General features: G+C 43.0%; 1 protein-coding gene across 4 annotated transcripts in view; it reads left to right on the forward strand.

Moving 5' to 3' along the window:
* The first annotated feature begins 2,706 nt into the window (after window positions 1-2,706).
* The window catches only part of SEC8 (subunit of exocyst complex 8), a 144,213-nt gene continuing 130,742 nt past the window's right edge, over window positions 2,707-16,177 (forward strand). For 3 of the 4 annotated variants that reach the window (XM_086799696.1, XM_086799697.1, XM_086799698.1), the window contains exon 1: window positions 2,711-3,048. In XM_086799696.1, coding sequence (XP_086655822.1) covers window positions 3,019-3,048 — 30 coding nt within the window. In that variant the 5' untranslated portion in view covers window positions 2,711-3,018. Of the gene's footprint in view, window positions 3,049-16,177 lie in introns of all 4 variants that reach the window. The other variant, XM_086799695.1, reaches the window with a different exon arrangement.

Consider the following 16,177-nt stretch of genomic DNA (forward strand, 5'->3'; position numbering starts at 1 on the left):
GGCTGTTTTGCATGCTAAAGATGCAGTTTTTAGCCATTGGAAGCAATTTACAGCCATGGATCATTTAGGAATGTTCTCACATGAGTCATTCTTTTCCACATACTTGGTTGACATGGATATGAGCACTTTTATGTGGATACCCAACCCATATGGAAGCCTAAATGTTATAAGGTTTCAAGGACAAAACCTATGGTGGGTGGGGATGGTTTGTAATAAAGTGCTAATGGACTATAGCCTTAGGCATGGCCAATGTGGAGGCCAAGGTATTAATAGGTGTGAAAAGGGGCCAAAGGTATATATATAAGTCAATTATAAGGCCAAGTTGTAAATAATCACTTTTATCATCTTTACTCAATATTAATCAAGCCTTGCTCATGAAAGCTTCCATGGTGACCTTCACCCATGTATTGGACTCCATGTAAACAATGTCCCGTGTTCCCAACTCCATGCTAACGAGTTATCTCCTTCCTTCCTTCTTTCATTTTATTTGCATAAGTAGGTACATAAAATTAAACTCTCCCTATTCGCTCTTTATTCCCCCCCCAATGCCTTACCCACCTCTCACAACCACCCAACCCACCTCTCTCAAACCCTGCCCATACCCCCCCGTCGGTGCCGTTAACTTACCCCTCGCTCTAAAACCCCTCTCTCTTTTTAGAGGGTGATAGAACGATCGGTAGATATCTAGAGGCTGTAACAAAAACATTATGTGCATTGGATCTCTCTATGGGTGGCTTCATCTGGTTTCCATGGCTCTCTACCTTAATGCTACCCAATGGTTTAAAAGAATAAGGTGAGAAGTGCTAGGCTTTGGCCCCTTTGTCCTCCTTTATCTCTATATTTGTGAGTTAGTTTTTATGTACTTCCATCTCCTATGGAAAGACTTCTTGTTCAAGACTAGAGCTTACCTTGCCTTTGTCGAGCATAATGCATCAAAGGCCCAACACTTAGTGCACATATTATGAATCGCTAAGTAACATTACACCCAAAGACATGCTCCTTTAAGACAAAGAAACACTTTTAAACTTGAGTTCATAAATGTTTCCTTCTCAGTAGCACCCATGCTTCCTAAGAAGACTCCTAAGGAGGAGATATTGGGTTCAAATATGTCACAATGGCGTCTACTTCCGGTACCCACTCTCACATAAAAAAAAGAGAGCTCTATGTAAGGCATTACAAAGTGTTGCTTGATGTATGGATATTCTTATTTGTGTTATGCATGTATTGCATGCATGCTCTTTAACTTTGTTGAAATATACACTCAAACACATAAAAGTACAAAATGGATAATGAATGGTTTCTTGTAATGGTTAGTTCCTTTGCGATTCTTCAAATGTGTGAAGAAAAGATGCATTCAGTTTCATAGAGTGTTCCATCATTACATATAGCTTTAGTTGAAAGAGCCACTGTGAAGTACCCATTTTTGTAATGTTATATCTAGTTGACATGGTGCATTCAAGCTTGTGACTATGACCAAACTATCTCCTCTCGTAGATAGAAATCAATTTGACCGATTCAATTCCAACTTTCCATTTTAGCAACAAAAAGTGGTTTTTTGTAGAAATAATGGTTTGATTATTGAGTGATCATCTTACTACCATGTATTAGTGCACTTGGTTCATTTTTTGAAGCATAAACAATTTAAATCTAATTACCTTAATAACACATATTAACTTGAATGCATGTGCTAGGTGTTATTTTGTGTTCTTACAAAACAAATGCATGCATATACACTATCATAGTATAGATACATGTATTTATCTTTCCCTTTGATATCCAGGACAAGGCTAATGCTAAAATTACTCACCTCCATCCCATAAATAACTTTGATATCCGGAACAAGGCTAATGCTAAAATTACTCACCTCCATCCCATAAATAACATTATTTGATGCTCAACATTTGTAAGCACATCTTTACACATATTATTCATTGTCATTAGTTTTTAAATGAGTACTCAAGCTTAAATGACTTTCTCTAAATTCCCACATGGTCGTGAAAAATGCAAATTGCAAACTTGTCAATGCATATACACACATAGAAAACATCCCAAACAAGTCCTTATCTATTAGCATTAAATCGAGAAGCTATAAAGGTCACACAACATCAATTCCACTACTTCCCACTTATTAATATAGGTAAATAATTAAACAAGGTTTACAAGCCCATGAATGTTGCTAGTTTCTCATTCATTGTTATTAAATAGAAATAGAGGTAAGTATGGCATGTGTAACATATAAAATAAGATGATTTCCCTCTTACAAGAGCAAAACATAGTTGAGATCATTACTCAAATCATTAAAAAAAGCACAACTTACTCACCCAAAAAATAAACACAACTTACATTCACTCGCTCTCGAAGAGCATAACATATTTAATTGTAAAAACACAATAGCTTAACTCACCCAAAATACCACTTTCATCCACTTGAAGAGCATAACACTTTTCATGAACTAAGTGAAAATACAATCACATGAACCCCTTTAATTAAATCCTCATAATTAACCCCATTGTAAAGCTACACAAATTTGACCTAATCTTTATATAGGGTTTATGGAACCCCTCTTTTTTTGAGAGCATTTTTTTCTTTGATGACGCCCTTTTATGTAAATTTGATGTGAACCCTCGTAAATTAATCCGTGTGAAAACCTCCATCCAATTTGACATAAGCTTTATTGATAAAACTCCATGTAGCATACTTTAGCTCACCCAGTAAATAATTATTACATACTAAATGCACATTACACCAAGGGCTCACAAATTCTATTAAATCAATGTAAGACTCCTCGACTCTATCGCTTCGGCAAATTAGCAGGCCAAGGATCCTTCTCTGCACATCTCATTTCTGAGCTTTTCCAGTTGCATTTGAGCTTGCCGTAGGCTCAGATCAAGGATATCAGAGAGTTCAAATCATTTAACTGCGTGTATGTCTTCATACCCTGGTAGCTGTTCATATGGAGTTTTCTGATCCAGGGCGATCGGCAGAGACAGGTTGCAAGGCTGAATAGTGTGATCGGATATGTCTCGCGATTCTGCTGTTGATTGGCAGGTATGTAGCTCTCAGGGTAGGGTTTTCGTTGCAATTCCATCTGGAGTACGAGTGAAATTTCCTGTCTTTGTACATCTAATCTCTTGATTAGCTAGTTAAAACTTCTAATTTCTTGACTAACCGAGTTAAGACCTCAAATCTAGATTTTGAGCATTAATCAGTAACGCCACATGAATCTGCACCACTCAAAATGCAAGCAGACACCAAAATTGATAAGTACTTATGGGTTTTTTCTGTTAACGTGTTACAGTTACTAACTTACTAGTAGTCCTATCACTCTTACAAAAATTTTATGGCCGCAAGATGACCTCAGTGGAAGTAGAGGTCATCCAGGCAGCCACGAATTCTGCAAAACAATCTTACATGTCCATTGCTCATAATTCTAGTCCCTTCTGTGAGACAGTACTTGTATATGCAGAACAGTTTCCACATTGTACCATAAGATGGCACCAAATCTCTTATTACGTGTAAAGGGCCAGACAGATTGCACCTTGCACTCAGATCCTTCATTATGAACTTGTATGTAGGGTATCAATCATGATACTACCGAGCTCTCTTAGCCATTTGGCACAGAAATCCAAATGGCATTCGTACATACAATCCTGCTCTTAGTCCCAACCCCAAATGCAGGTTCTACCATATTGTATCCCCACCTGAACAGCCACTCACGATGCCATGCATTTCACCTAGACTACCCTCTACAATGCCCAGTAGGCATGGCACATGCTAGAGAGCTTGCAGTATCTTCAGAAATGGTGTCAACACCATCAGCTATGCTCGTGAAAGGCCTTCCCCTCTATTGTTGGTTGGCTTGTCAATGAAGATCTTGAGCATCCTGGGTAATTGGCCAGTCCACAAGGTTCTTGATTTCTGTTGGATCCAGGGCGATCCCATTCAATCACATATCCCAAATATGAGACTGAAAATTGGATTTCTTTTTGTTGATGTACACCTGATTCTCTTTCAGAGCTCCAACACCTGCTCTTAATGCCACTCAAGCCCCTTTGAAGTGCGTGAGAAAATAAATTGTTATCCAAAAATACAAAGACCCACTCACCATAGGAGGCTCAAAGACTGATCATCATCTTGTTGAAGGATGCCGGTGCTTTGCTGTTTTGTGAATCCGGATCTGATGGTCTCCCCTCTTGAGAAGTTTTGGCTACATCAAGGTGTTTAAAAAATGTATTGAATCCTTAGCATTAGAAGCTTTGCTTCACAGCTAAGTTATTGAGTGCCTTGTAATCTACACATAACACGGTAGAGCTGTCTAATCAGAACAGCAAAGAAAGAATGACTGGTTTGAGTAAACCCACTGTAATAGTTATTCCAATTGCTTGTCTAATCATTTTGCTCTTGAGAGGTTGAGCACTTGGTACGATTTCAATTGTATGGTCTTCCAGTCTGGATGGTGGTAAACTCAGATGCAAATTCTGATAAAAAAAGATTATGCGAACTGTTGAAACCTGAGGATATGCTATTCTAGGATCACATTGAATTCCCACCTCCTCTAGAACATTTTGTTGTGTTTGAAACTGTTACTTGATCAACCGTGCATACTTGTCAAAAAAATTGGATGGGCAATATCACGTCTTCTCCCACCAATGGTTTGATGGTGAAAGTTCGTTTGTCTAACCGTGAACTCCCTATTACTGATCATGAGCATCAACAGCATCATCCACATCATCACCAGAATCACCATTATCATCATCAAGGGAGGTGGGACCCTGTGGGCTGCCATCAGGCTGCTGTCGGCAGCCAGCAGAAGGGCCCAACCAGCCGGCAGCCAGGAATGGGCACATGGCTGGATAGCAGGGTATTTAAGTGCAGATATATGGGATTTTTCCTCAGTACCATGTCCAGCAGCAGGCCGACTGCCTTTAGGACTGGTCGACCAGCTCCTCCGAGCATATATAAATACCCCAAGTCATAAATCATTCATTCATCAAGTTCATTCAGCAGTTAAGCAGTTCAATCATCAGTAGAGCATATGTAGGGCCAGACGTCAACCCCTTTGGGGCTAACCAAGGGCCCAAGCCATGTACATTCATTAGTAACCTTTTTGTACAATATTAAATACAAGAAAAACCCTGACACATGCAACATTGGTATCAGAGCATTCAGGCTCAGCCCACTAAGCATCAAGGTAGGATCAAAACATACGTACGGATCCAATCCGTACCATACGGGGATCCGTACGTACGGATCAATCCGTACGTTTTTTTTTTTGGGGGGGGGGGGGGGGGGGTTCTCCTGCGATAAACGTTTCGCCGTTTTGTTGTGTTTTGTTCTAAACTTTGTGCCTTCTGTGCGGCGTGCCTGCGTCTTGCGTTTGGACTCTGGAGGCCGTATGACCTCAACCTTCCGTATGTATTTTTACCAATGGTACGTATTTTTACGTACGTTAAAATTTTTTTCCGCACCAAACAATGTATAGTACGTACGGATCCGTAGAGTACATAACGTTTGGTACCACCTTGCTAAGCATAGTCCCAAGGAAGGTGCATAGTTCCAGTAGAAGAATGCGACAGGGTAGCAGATGGAGTGGTCTGCAAAACAAGCGAAGTTAGAGGAAGCATTCCTTGAGGGTATGTACGTAGAACTAGTACATCATGAAGCTCTCATATTAGTTCCAAAGGCCTAGCAACATGCATGATCAGTTCCGGCAGGTGACCTGCTGTGTTAAGGGTAAGGGAAAAGAAGGCATGGGGACAACAGTTGAACAGATGCTCAGTTCTTCAACAAGACTTGGAAGTGGAGATGAGGAGTGAAGGTGTTCAGACAAAAATAAACTGTTACTTGATCAACCGTGCATACTTGTCAAAAAAATTGGATGGGCAATATCACGTCTTCTCCCACCAATGGTTTGATGGTGAAAGTTCGTTTGTCTAACCGTGAACTCCCTATTACTGATCATGAGCATCAACAGCATCATCCACATCATCACCAGAATCACCATTATCATCATCAAGGGAGGTGGGACCCTGTGGGCTGCCATCAGGCTGCTGTCGGCAGCCAGCAGAAGGGCCCAACCAGCCGGCAGCCAGGAATGGGCACATGGCTGGATAGCAGGGTATTTAAGTGCAGATATATGGGATTTTTCCTCAGTACCATGTCCAGCAGCAGGCCGACTGCCTTTAGGACTGGTCGACCAGCTCCTCCGAGCATATATAAATACCCCAAGTCATAAATCATTCATTCATCAAGTTCATTCAGCAGTTAAGCAGTTCAATCATCAGTAGAGCATATGTAGGGCCAGACGTCAACCCCTTTGGGGCTAACCAAGGGCCCAAGCCATGTACATTCATTAGTAACCTTTTTGTACAATATTAAATACAAGAAAAACCCTGACACATGCAACATTGGTATCAGAGCATTCAGGCTCAGCCCACTAAGCATCAAGGTAGGATCAAAACATACGTACGGATCCAATCCGTACCATACGGGGATCCGTACGTACGGATCAATCCGTACGTTTTTTTTTTTGGGGGGGGGGGGGGTTCTCCTGCGATAAACGTTTCGCCGTTTTGTTGTGTTTTGTTCTAAACTTTGTGCCTTCTGTGCGGCGTGCCTGCGTCTTGCGTTTGGACTCTGGAGGCCGTATGACCTCAACCTTCCGTATGTATTTTTACCAATGGTACGTATTTTTACGTACGTTAAAATTTTTTTCCGCACCAAACAATGTATAGTACGTACGGATCCGTAGAGTACATAACGTTTGGTACCACCTTGCTAAGCATAGTCCCAAGGAAGGTGCATAGTTCCAGTAGAAGAATGCGACAGGGTAGCAGATGGAGTGGTCTGCAAAACAAGCGAAGTTAGAGGAAGCATTCCTTGAGGGTATGTACGCAGAACTAGTACATCATGAAGCTCTCATATTAGTTCCAAAGGCCTAGCAACATGCATGATCAGTTCCGGCAGGTGACCTGCTGTGTTAAGGGTAAGGGAAAAGAAGGCATGGGGACAACAGTTGAACAGATGCTCAGTTCTTCAACAAGACTTGGAAGTGGAGATGAGGAGTGAAGGTGTTCAGACAAAAATATTAGTTAAAGTTAGAAGCAGAAGTTTAAGGTCAGTAGTCCAAGGAGGAAGGATGACAGAGTGTCCACCCCGTCATCAAGTTTACTAGGAGAGAATGTCACATGCGTGCCCGTGCCATGGCTAATCTTTGGCATGAACAATCTTAATCCTTGACTAATTGTAACATGCAGTGGAAGTATTCGTAATTAAGGATCCTGTCACACAAGTCTCACACCGCCTTCTGTATCTTGAGTTTTGCGAGTTTAGCAATCCACTTTTATGACTTCAAACTTTAAGAGATTTAAAGAGAGAGATAAATTGTACACCATATGGGGTCCCGAATTACCCACTGAAGGGCCCCCTATCCCGTTACTGGAATAGTATTTGCTTTATTACTTTGAAGAGACTGACTTTGGACTGACGATAAGCCAAATGCAAGATCTCGGAGGACCAAGAGTCAGGCTGAACTATACACGGCTGTAGAAGTACCAATGATGACCAATCTCAAGCCTATGCACTCTTCCCAATGGAATGAGGGAGGGCTGCAAATCTGAGGCTGAGGTAGGGACTGATTGGGACTGTTTCTAGGCTGTGAATGAATGTTGAAATGAATATGAATGCTCAGTTTTACCTTCACCAAAGTGCTGAGCAAAACAATGAAGATAGGTATGCTGAAAACTGCTCCTATGCAGAAAACGCAAGGTATGCTGCCGGCTGAATGCTGTATGCTGATGTGTTTAGGTTGATGAAGGCTGAATACACATGCGTTGATGCTAATAGATGTTGAAGGATGAAACACTGAGGGCTGAGGTGATGAATGCTTCAATCGCTTATGCTCCTTGTGCTGAAGGCTCCAACGTTGATGGCTGATTTATGATATGACGGAATGAATGGTGCAATGCTGAACTATTTATATGCACAACATGAGCAAGTTGGCTGGCTGAAACTGGCCGACTGCGTCGTCCTGCCAATAAATGCATAAAGGTGATAATAATATGGAAAAATGCTGAATAAATACTAAAAAATGTGGGAAAAATACAAGATAAAGTTCTGAGGCTTTTGCAATGGTCTAGATGGCCTACATCCATATGGGGTGAATGCTATGCATAAATGCACACATGTCCTGATGCAAATTCTAAGGCTTTTATGACATCTATATGCATGAATGAATATCTTCAAGTGGGTTAAGGGACTTGACTGATTGACTGACTCACTATGGCTGAGGAATGACACCTGCGTAGCTCGTGCCTGACTTATCCTTGACTAAGGATTACAATGGGTCACGACGTACGACAATTATTATCCTAAAGGATGCTAATACTGTACAATGTTGCACTGATGATGATGAGCCATCTTGTCACCATGCACTATAGTGCAGAGGGCATGTGACATTCCCTCCTGCTTAGCTTGGCGCGGGTTCATGGCTTCCAAGTAGTCCGCCAACAACTGGGGGTACTCTTGAAAGAACTCTTCGTCTAGACAAACTGCTTCGTGGGTACCTCGATCTTGAAACTTCATATAGAACTGACGGAGTCTCTGACTGGAACCATGCTTTCAAATTTCAACAATGAAGAAGGATATGCTCAGGCGAAATGACTTCTGATTTGTCTACCACGTCTAGCTGCTGTTCAACTGAAACATCAAACACTTTTGGTCCAATATATGGTTTTAGCTAAGAAACACGGAAAACATCATGCATCTTCCAACTGATAGGCAACTTCAACTTCATGGAGACATCACTAATCTTTTTAACTATTGGAAAAGGTCCAAAACTACGGAAAGAAAGCTTGGGACAACGTTTGCCTACTTGTTTCAATCTCTATTTCATGATGCGGAGATAGACCCAATCCCCTTCCTTGAAGTGGATATCTCGTCTAGAATTATTTGCCTGTCTGCTATAAGCTTCCTGTGCTTTGGTCAAGCGGTCTGACTCAATGATTTCGGAAAATGTTTTCATCGTTTTGTTAGCCTCAAGAGACGGAGACACCAATCTCGTCAAAAGAGAAGAGAAACGACGACCAAAGGCTGTTTCGTATGGAGTCCGTCCGACACTGGATGAATGAGTATCGTTCAAGATGGCTTGGACCAATGGAAGATAATGTTCCCATTTGGACTGCTAGTCATGACAATATGACTTGAGAACATCAAAGGCTAACTGGTTATAGATTTCTGTTTGGCCGTCTGTCTGTGGATGGAATGTTCTAGACAACTGTAACTTGGTTCCAAAGTTTTCAAATACTGCCCTCCAAAAATGTGAGGTAAACTTGGAATCTCTGTTTGAGGTAATGGTGCTAGGCAAACCACACATGCGGTACCAATGTTTGAGAAAAAGACAGGCTACGTCCTTAGCTGTGGCCGTATGCTTGCATAGGATGAGTATGGAGAACTTACTGAAGTGATCCACAATGGTAAAACACTAAGTGTTACAGGATCCGGTGGATGCTGGTGGAGGCCCTACAAAGTTCATAGAAATGTCGATAAAAGGTCCGTGGGGGATAGGTAAAGGTTGAAGTAACCCCGTCTTCTTTGTATGTGGAACCTTAACTTTTTGACAAATCTTACAGGCTTGAACATGTGAATATACATCATGCCTCATTTTTGGCCAATAAAAGGACTGTTCTGAATTCTGGAGGGTACTGTTGATACCTCTATGTCCTCCAACTAAGGAGTCATGGGCATCATGCAGAAGAGCTGCTCGCTTTTCCCGAATGACACCGAGACGGTTCTTGAAGAACAACCAACCATTCTGCATTGAACAATGGCCACGCGTAGAGGTGAGGGCCAAATTGTATTGAGTTACGAGTACCAAACTTAGGGGAGTTGACATACTGGTCTATCATGCTATCTAAGTCTTTCCCCGTGATTTCGAGAATGGTAGACTCGTGCACTGCCTGGATGCTGGCCTTTCGACTAAGAGCATCTGCGATTGGGTTATGCTTACTAGGGATGTACTCGATCATTCCTCCAAATTGTTGGAAGAGCCGACTCTATCTGGCTTGCTGAGCACTCCACTGGGCACTTGGCATGGTTTGAAGCCACTTAAGTGCTTGGTGGTCTGTTTTGACTGTGAAGACTTGTCCATAAAGGAAACGCTTCCAATGTTTGAGCGCTGTGATCACACCCAAAAGCTCTTTGTCATAAAATGAATGATTCTTTTCGGCGACATCCAACTTTCTACTGTAGTAGGCTATGGGTCTATTGTCCTGTTGGAGAACTACACCTATGGCTACATTGCTTGCATCAGTAATGACCTCAAAAGGTTCATCCCAAGATGCTAACTTCAAAACAAGCGCTTCTGAGGCAGCTTTCTGGAGTGCACGGAATGCATCAAGCGCCTTGCGTGTGACTGAGACTTTTTGTCTTCGAGTCTTCACCTCCTTGAGCAAGTCGGTGAGAGGTGCTGCAAGGTTGGAAAACTGGTGAACATGAGTGCTGTAGGCTTGACAGAGACCTACGAAAGAATGGATCTCTTGGGCGGTCTGAGGGATGTCCCAATCCAAGATCTCTTGAACCTTTGAGGGGTCCAATTGTATTTCATCGGAACCGATGATATAGCCCAAGTATTGAACCTCTTTAACGCTGAAGATAGACTTTTTGGCTTTTATGTATAGCCTATTATCTCGCAAAAGTTGCAAGACTTTCTCCATATCTTTCTCATGCTGCTCCACAGTGGCTGAGAATACAAGTATGTCATCAAGAAAGATGAAGACACACTTACCAATGAGGACTATGAAAATCGTGGACATCATTTTATTGTAGGTTGCAGGTGCATTGGTAAGCCCAAAAGGCATGACTACGAACTCGTAGTGACCACGCTATGTCTGGAAAGCTGTTTTTGGAATGTCAGCTTCGAAAATAAGGACCTGATGGTAACCACTCTTGAGGTCGATCTTAGTCAAAAATTTTGCACCGTCTAAACGCTCCAAAATGTACTCAATCCTTGTCATAGGAAACTTACTCTTAATGGTGAGTTTATTCAATGCCCTGTAGTCTACACAAAGGCATGCAGACTTGTCCTTCTTTTGGACAATCCGGCTCGGAGGAGCTCAGATAACTGTCTTTCTAGTTCACTCTCTAAAGTCTTGGAAAGACGATAGGGAAACCTACTAGGAGGTTTTGATCTAGGGACCAAATCAATATGATGGTCCTTAGGACGTGATGGAGGGAGACTGGGCGGGAGACCGTCCCTAAGCATAATGTCCTAATGTCTAGACAAGAGGTCTGCTAATTGTGGGATTGAAGATGAGATAGTTGCTACCAATGAGGTAGAGGCTGTCTGCCCCTTCCGCTTCCTTGCGGATAGCTCGTCGGGCCTAGAGGTGCGAAATCAATGGGATGCCAAGAGTGCTTCTATCTCCACGAATCATGACGGGCCTAGAGGTGCGAAATCAATGGGATGCCAAGAGTGCTTCTATCTCCACGAATCATGACGGGCTCACGAAAACCTTTACAGATAGTAAAAGTGTCCTGTCTCCAATCGGGAATAGGCTCATATTGATGAAACAACTTGATTCCTAAGATCATGTCACACCCCAGAAGAAGCGAGACAATGAAATCTCGTTGGAATGAGGCCTTTTGAACTTCAAAGGCAAACTGCTGTGCCTTCTGAGATATGTGGGTGCGGAGACCAGGTGTGAACCCGTCCACATCCAAATGATATGGCATTAATGTGCAGCTCATCTTGTTAGCCAACTGGGGAGAGATGGCGTTCTCAGAATTGCCCACGTCGAATAGGATTACAAACTGTTGGCCCTGGCTAGAGCCATAAGCTCGGATGAGCCTTTTTTGTGCAGCATCGCTCTCACCCTTCTCCTTAGCATTAAATACCACGGATGGCATAGGATGCATAGAAGGTAAAAGCTGAACTGCATTTGTGGTAGTAGGCAGGGCTGGAGGAGCAAGAGATGCTGTGGCAGAAGGAGCTTTGGAGGCTTGCTCCGCTTGCCATTTGTGGCAATCCTTCTTACCATGCTCGATGGTATGACAGAAAAAGCATCTGTTTTTTTCTGACTGGTATTTCCTTTGCTCCTTTGGAGGAAGATAATCTCCAGTGATGCCTGCTTTAGCCTTTTCCTCAGGGATTTTCTTAGGCTTGGATTCCTTATCTTTCTTACCCCTTGAACTAGAGCTATTACTATCGTCCTTCTTAGCATCTTTAGAAGATGCATTACCTTTCCCTGGTTGCGCAGCAGATTGTTGCTGCTGGGGTTTGGTACTGGGCTGTGACGACTACTTAGGCTTGCCTCCGTTCATCTTTATTTCTTCATTTTGAGCCAGAGTCAAAGCCCGGTCATAGGTATTGGATTCTATAACCTTTTCGGAAAACTGAAGCACTGGTGACCCGTTCTGTTTGAGTCCATAGAACTCATCTGCTAAGCTGGTCCTATACTGGGGAGGGAGAAATCTGGTCTTTAGGTCATGGACAAATGTATCCCAGCTAAAAGCTGTGACACCTGTGGTCTGGTCTATATGAAGACTAGACGAATGCTGCCACCAAGTGACTGCCTCACCCGTAAGGTGGGGAGCCGCTTCGTGGACTCTATCCTGAGGATCTGTAATCCTAGCTAAAGGAAAATGAGCAGTAAATTGATGAATGAATTGATTAACTGCTAAATGATCACGCTTACCATCATACTTACTTAAATTTGGTTGAGTTCGAACGACGGTAGTCGATGTCGCGGGCTGCTGGCTGGTGGCATCTATGGTTGGGGAAACTGAGGAGAGGTGCTAATATCTCAGATGCATGGCCTCCTTTTCTCTTTGGTGCTCGAGTAACATACGTTCTCGATCGAGCTCTCGTTGGTGCTCCCAAGCGGCGAGTTCAGCCTCACGTCGGTCTTCTTCGACCATGCGTGGGGCTTCCCCATAGTCCCGTCGATCTGCTTTTTCTTGTTGCTTTCTTGCTTTAGCTTTAGCTTTTTCTTCTCTTCGTCGAGCCTCGTCTTCTCTCCTTTGTTGTTCCATTTGAAAGAAGAGAGAGATGTAGTCGGGGGTTGCTGGAGGAGGAGGAGGCCGTGCTGCTTTTGTCTCCAAAAGTTGGAGACGCTCCATATGAAGCTGGTTCTGAGCCCTGAGTAGAGCTATGGTATCTGTGGTAGTCGGAAGAGCAAGGTCTCCTTCGGGGGAGACGTCTTCCAGCTGATGTGTACTCTCCTATGTAGACATGATGCTGAAGTCAGTGGTTGTGCCGGAATGCAATCTGACCATCCAAGGATGCCCTCACGCTAGGATGTGGTGTGTGTGGACAAGCTGAATCTGATACCAATGTAACATGCAGCGGAAGTATTCGTAATTAAGGATCCTGTCACACAAGTCTCACACCGCCTTCTGTATCTTGAGTTTCGCGACTTTAGCAATCCACTTTTATGACTTCAAACTTTAAGAGATTTAAAGAGAGAGATAAACTGTACACCGTAGGGGTCCCGAATTACCCACTGAAGGCCCCCCTATCCCATTACCGGAAGAGTATTTGCTTTATTACTTTGAAGAGACTGACTTTGGACTGACGATAAACCAAACACAAGATCTCGGAGGACCAAGAGTCGGGCTGAACTATACACGGCTGTAGAAGTACCAATGATGACCAATCTCAAGCCCATGCACTCTTCCCAATGGAATGAGGGAGGGTTGCAAATCTGAGGTTGAGGTAGGGACTGATTGGGACTGTTTCTAGGCTGTGAATGAATGTTAAAATGAATATGAATGCTCAGTTTTACCTTCACCAAAGTGGTGTAGCAAAACGATGAAGATATGTATGCTGAAAACTACTTTTATGCAGAAAACGCAAGGTATTCTGATGGCTGAATGCTGTATGCTGATGTGTTTAGGTTTATGAAGGCTGAATACACATGCATTGATGCTCCTAGATGTTGAAGGATGAAACACTGAGGGCTGAGGTGATGAATGCTTCAATCGCTTATGCTCCTTGTGTTGAAGGCTCCAACGTTGATGGCTGATTTATGATATGATGGAATGAATGGTGCAATGCTGAACTATTTATATGCACAACATAAGCAAGTAGGCTGGCTGAAACTGGCCGACTGCTTCATGTCCTGCCAAGAAATGCATAAAGGTGATAATAATATGGAAAAATGCTGAATAAATGCTAAAAAATGTGGGAAAAATACCAGATAAAGTTCTGATGCTTTTGCAATGGTCTAGATGGCCTACATGCATATGGGATGAATGCTATGCATAAATGCACACATGTCTTGATGCAAACTCTAAGGCTTCTATGACATCTATATGCATGAATGAATCTCTTCAAGTGGGTTAAGGGACTTGACTGACTGACTGACTCACTATGGTTGAGGAATGACCTATGTAGCTCGTGCTTGACTTATCCTGGACCGAGGATTACAATGGGGTCACGGTGCACGACAATTATCATCCTAAAGGGTTCTAATACTGGACAATGTTGCACTGATGATGATGAGCCATCTTGTCACCATGCACTACAGTGTAGAGTGCATGTGACACTAATCTAGCAATTAGGACAGCATGTAGGTCACCATCAGTAGCATCATCTTCATCAACATCGTCATCATCAACAGCATAAACAACATCATCATCTATGGCATCATCCTCATCATCAGCAGCCACATCATCATCATCATCAGAATCACAATCGTCATCATCAAGGGAGGTGGGACCCTGTCGGCTGCCATCAAGCTGTTGTTGGGCAGCCAATAGAAGGGCCCAACCAGCTGGCAGCCAAGCGCCAGAAGGAAAGGGCAACATGGCTGGACAGCAGGGTATTTAAGTGGAGATTTATGGGAATTTTCCTCAATACCATGTCAGCAGCAGGGCGACTGCCTTCAGGGCTGACCGACCACCTCTTCCAAGCGTATATAAATACCCCAAGTAAAAAATCATTCATTCATCAAGTTCATTCAGTAGTTAAGCAGTTCATTCATTAGTAGAGCATATGTAGGGCTAGAGGTCAACCCCTTTGGGGCTGACCAAGGGCCCAAGCCATGTACATTCATTAGTAACCTTTTTGTACAATATTAAATATAAGAAAAACCTTGACACCAATCTCTCTATTCTTCTCTCTCCTCTATCTTAATCATGTTTATTTAGCATCTTGTTCTTAATCAAGCTTAGGGCTGTGGATTAGTACAACAAGGCCTCTGTGCATGCAATATTCGTATCAGAGCATTTAGGTTCAGCCCACAAAGCATAGTCCCAAGGAAGGTGCATAATTCTAGTAGAAGAATGTAGTAGGGTATGGAGTGGTCTGCAGCAGGTGAAGCTAGAGGAAGCATTCCCTAAGGGTATGTACGCAAAACCAGTACGCCATTAAGCTCTCCGATCAGTTCCAAAGGCCTAGCAACAGGCATGATCAGTTTTGGCAGGTGACCAACTGCTGTGTTAAGGGTAAGGGAAAAGAAGGCATGGGGACAACAATTGAATAGATGCTTAGTTCTTAAGCAAGACTTGGAAGTAGAGATCAAGAGTGAAGGTGTTCAGATAAAAATATCAGCTGAAGTTAGAAGTAGAAGTTTCAGGCCAGTAGTCCAAGGAGGAAGGATGACATAGTGTCCACCCCATCATCAATTTTAGTAGGAGGGAATGTCACATGCACGCTCGTGCCGTGGCTAATCTTCGGCATGAACAGTCTTAATCCTTGACTAATCCAGTAGTTAGGATAGCATGTAGGTCACCATCAGTAGCATCATCTTCATCTTCATCATCATCATCATCATCATTAGCATCAACAGCATCATCATTAGCATCAACATCTATGGCATGTCATTGTTAGTAGTCATCTCGTGTCTGTATATTTACACCAGGCCTCTATTGTGGGTGTGCCCGCCCGACTTAGGGGTTTTCTCATTTTTCCCCACTCTCCATATTTTTCCCTATTTTTCCATGTGTGGGAGGCTGTCAGAATACGCAGCGGAGATGATGACCAGATCTGGGACACGAGCAAAAACGCATGCAAAAAAAATACAGCACAAGAGAGAGAGATGTAGGCGTGTAACTCTGCTTTGATATACACAAGAAGATCCCGGTATGATACACAAGTGGTATGGGTGCTGGGGGCCTAATATATGCCCCCACATTAGCAGTCGGCCTGCTGAAAAAGGCTCCACGACTGCATCATGAG

This window comes from Cibotium barometz, chromosome 6, assembly GCF_041138505.1.
Source record: "Cibotium barometz isolate CiBa-2024 chromosome 6, ASM4113850v1, whole genome shotgun sequence".
Taxonomy (NCBI): Eukaryota; Viridiplantae; Streptophyta; class Polypodiopsida; order Cyatheales; family Cibotiaceae; genus Cibotium; species Cibotium barometz.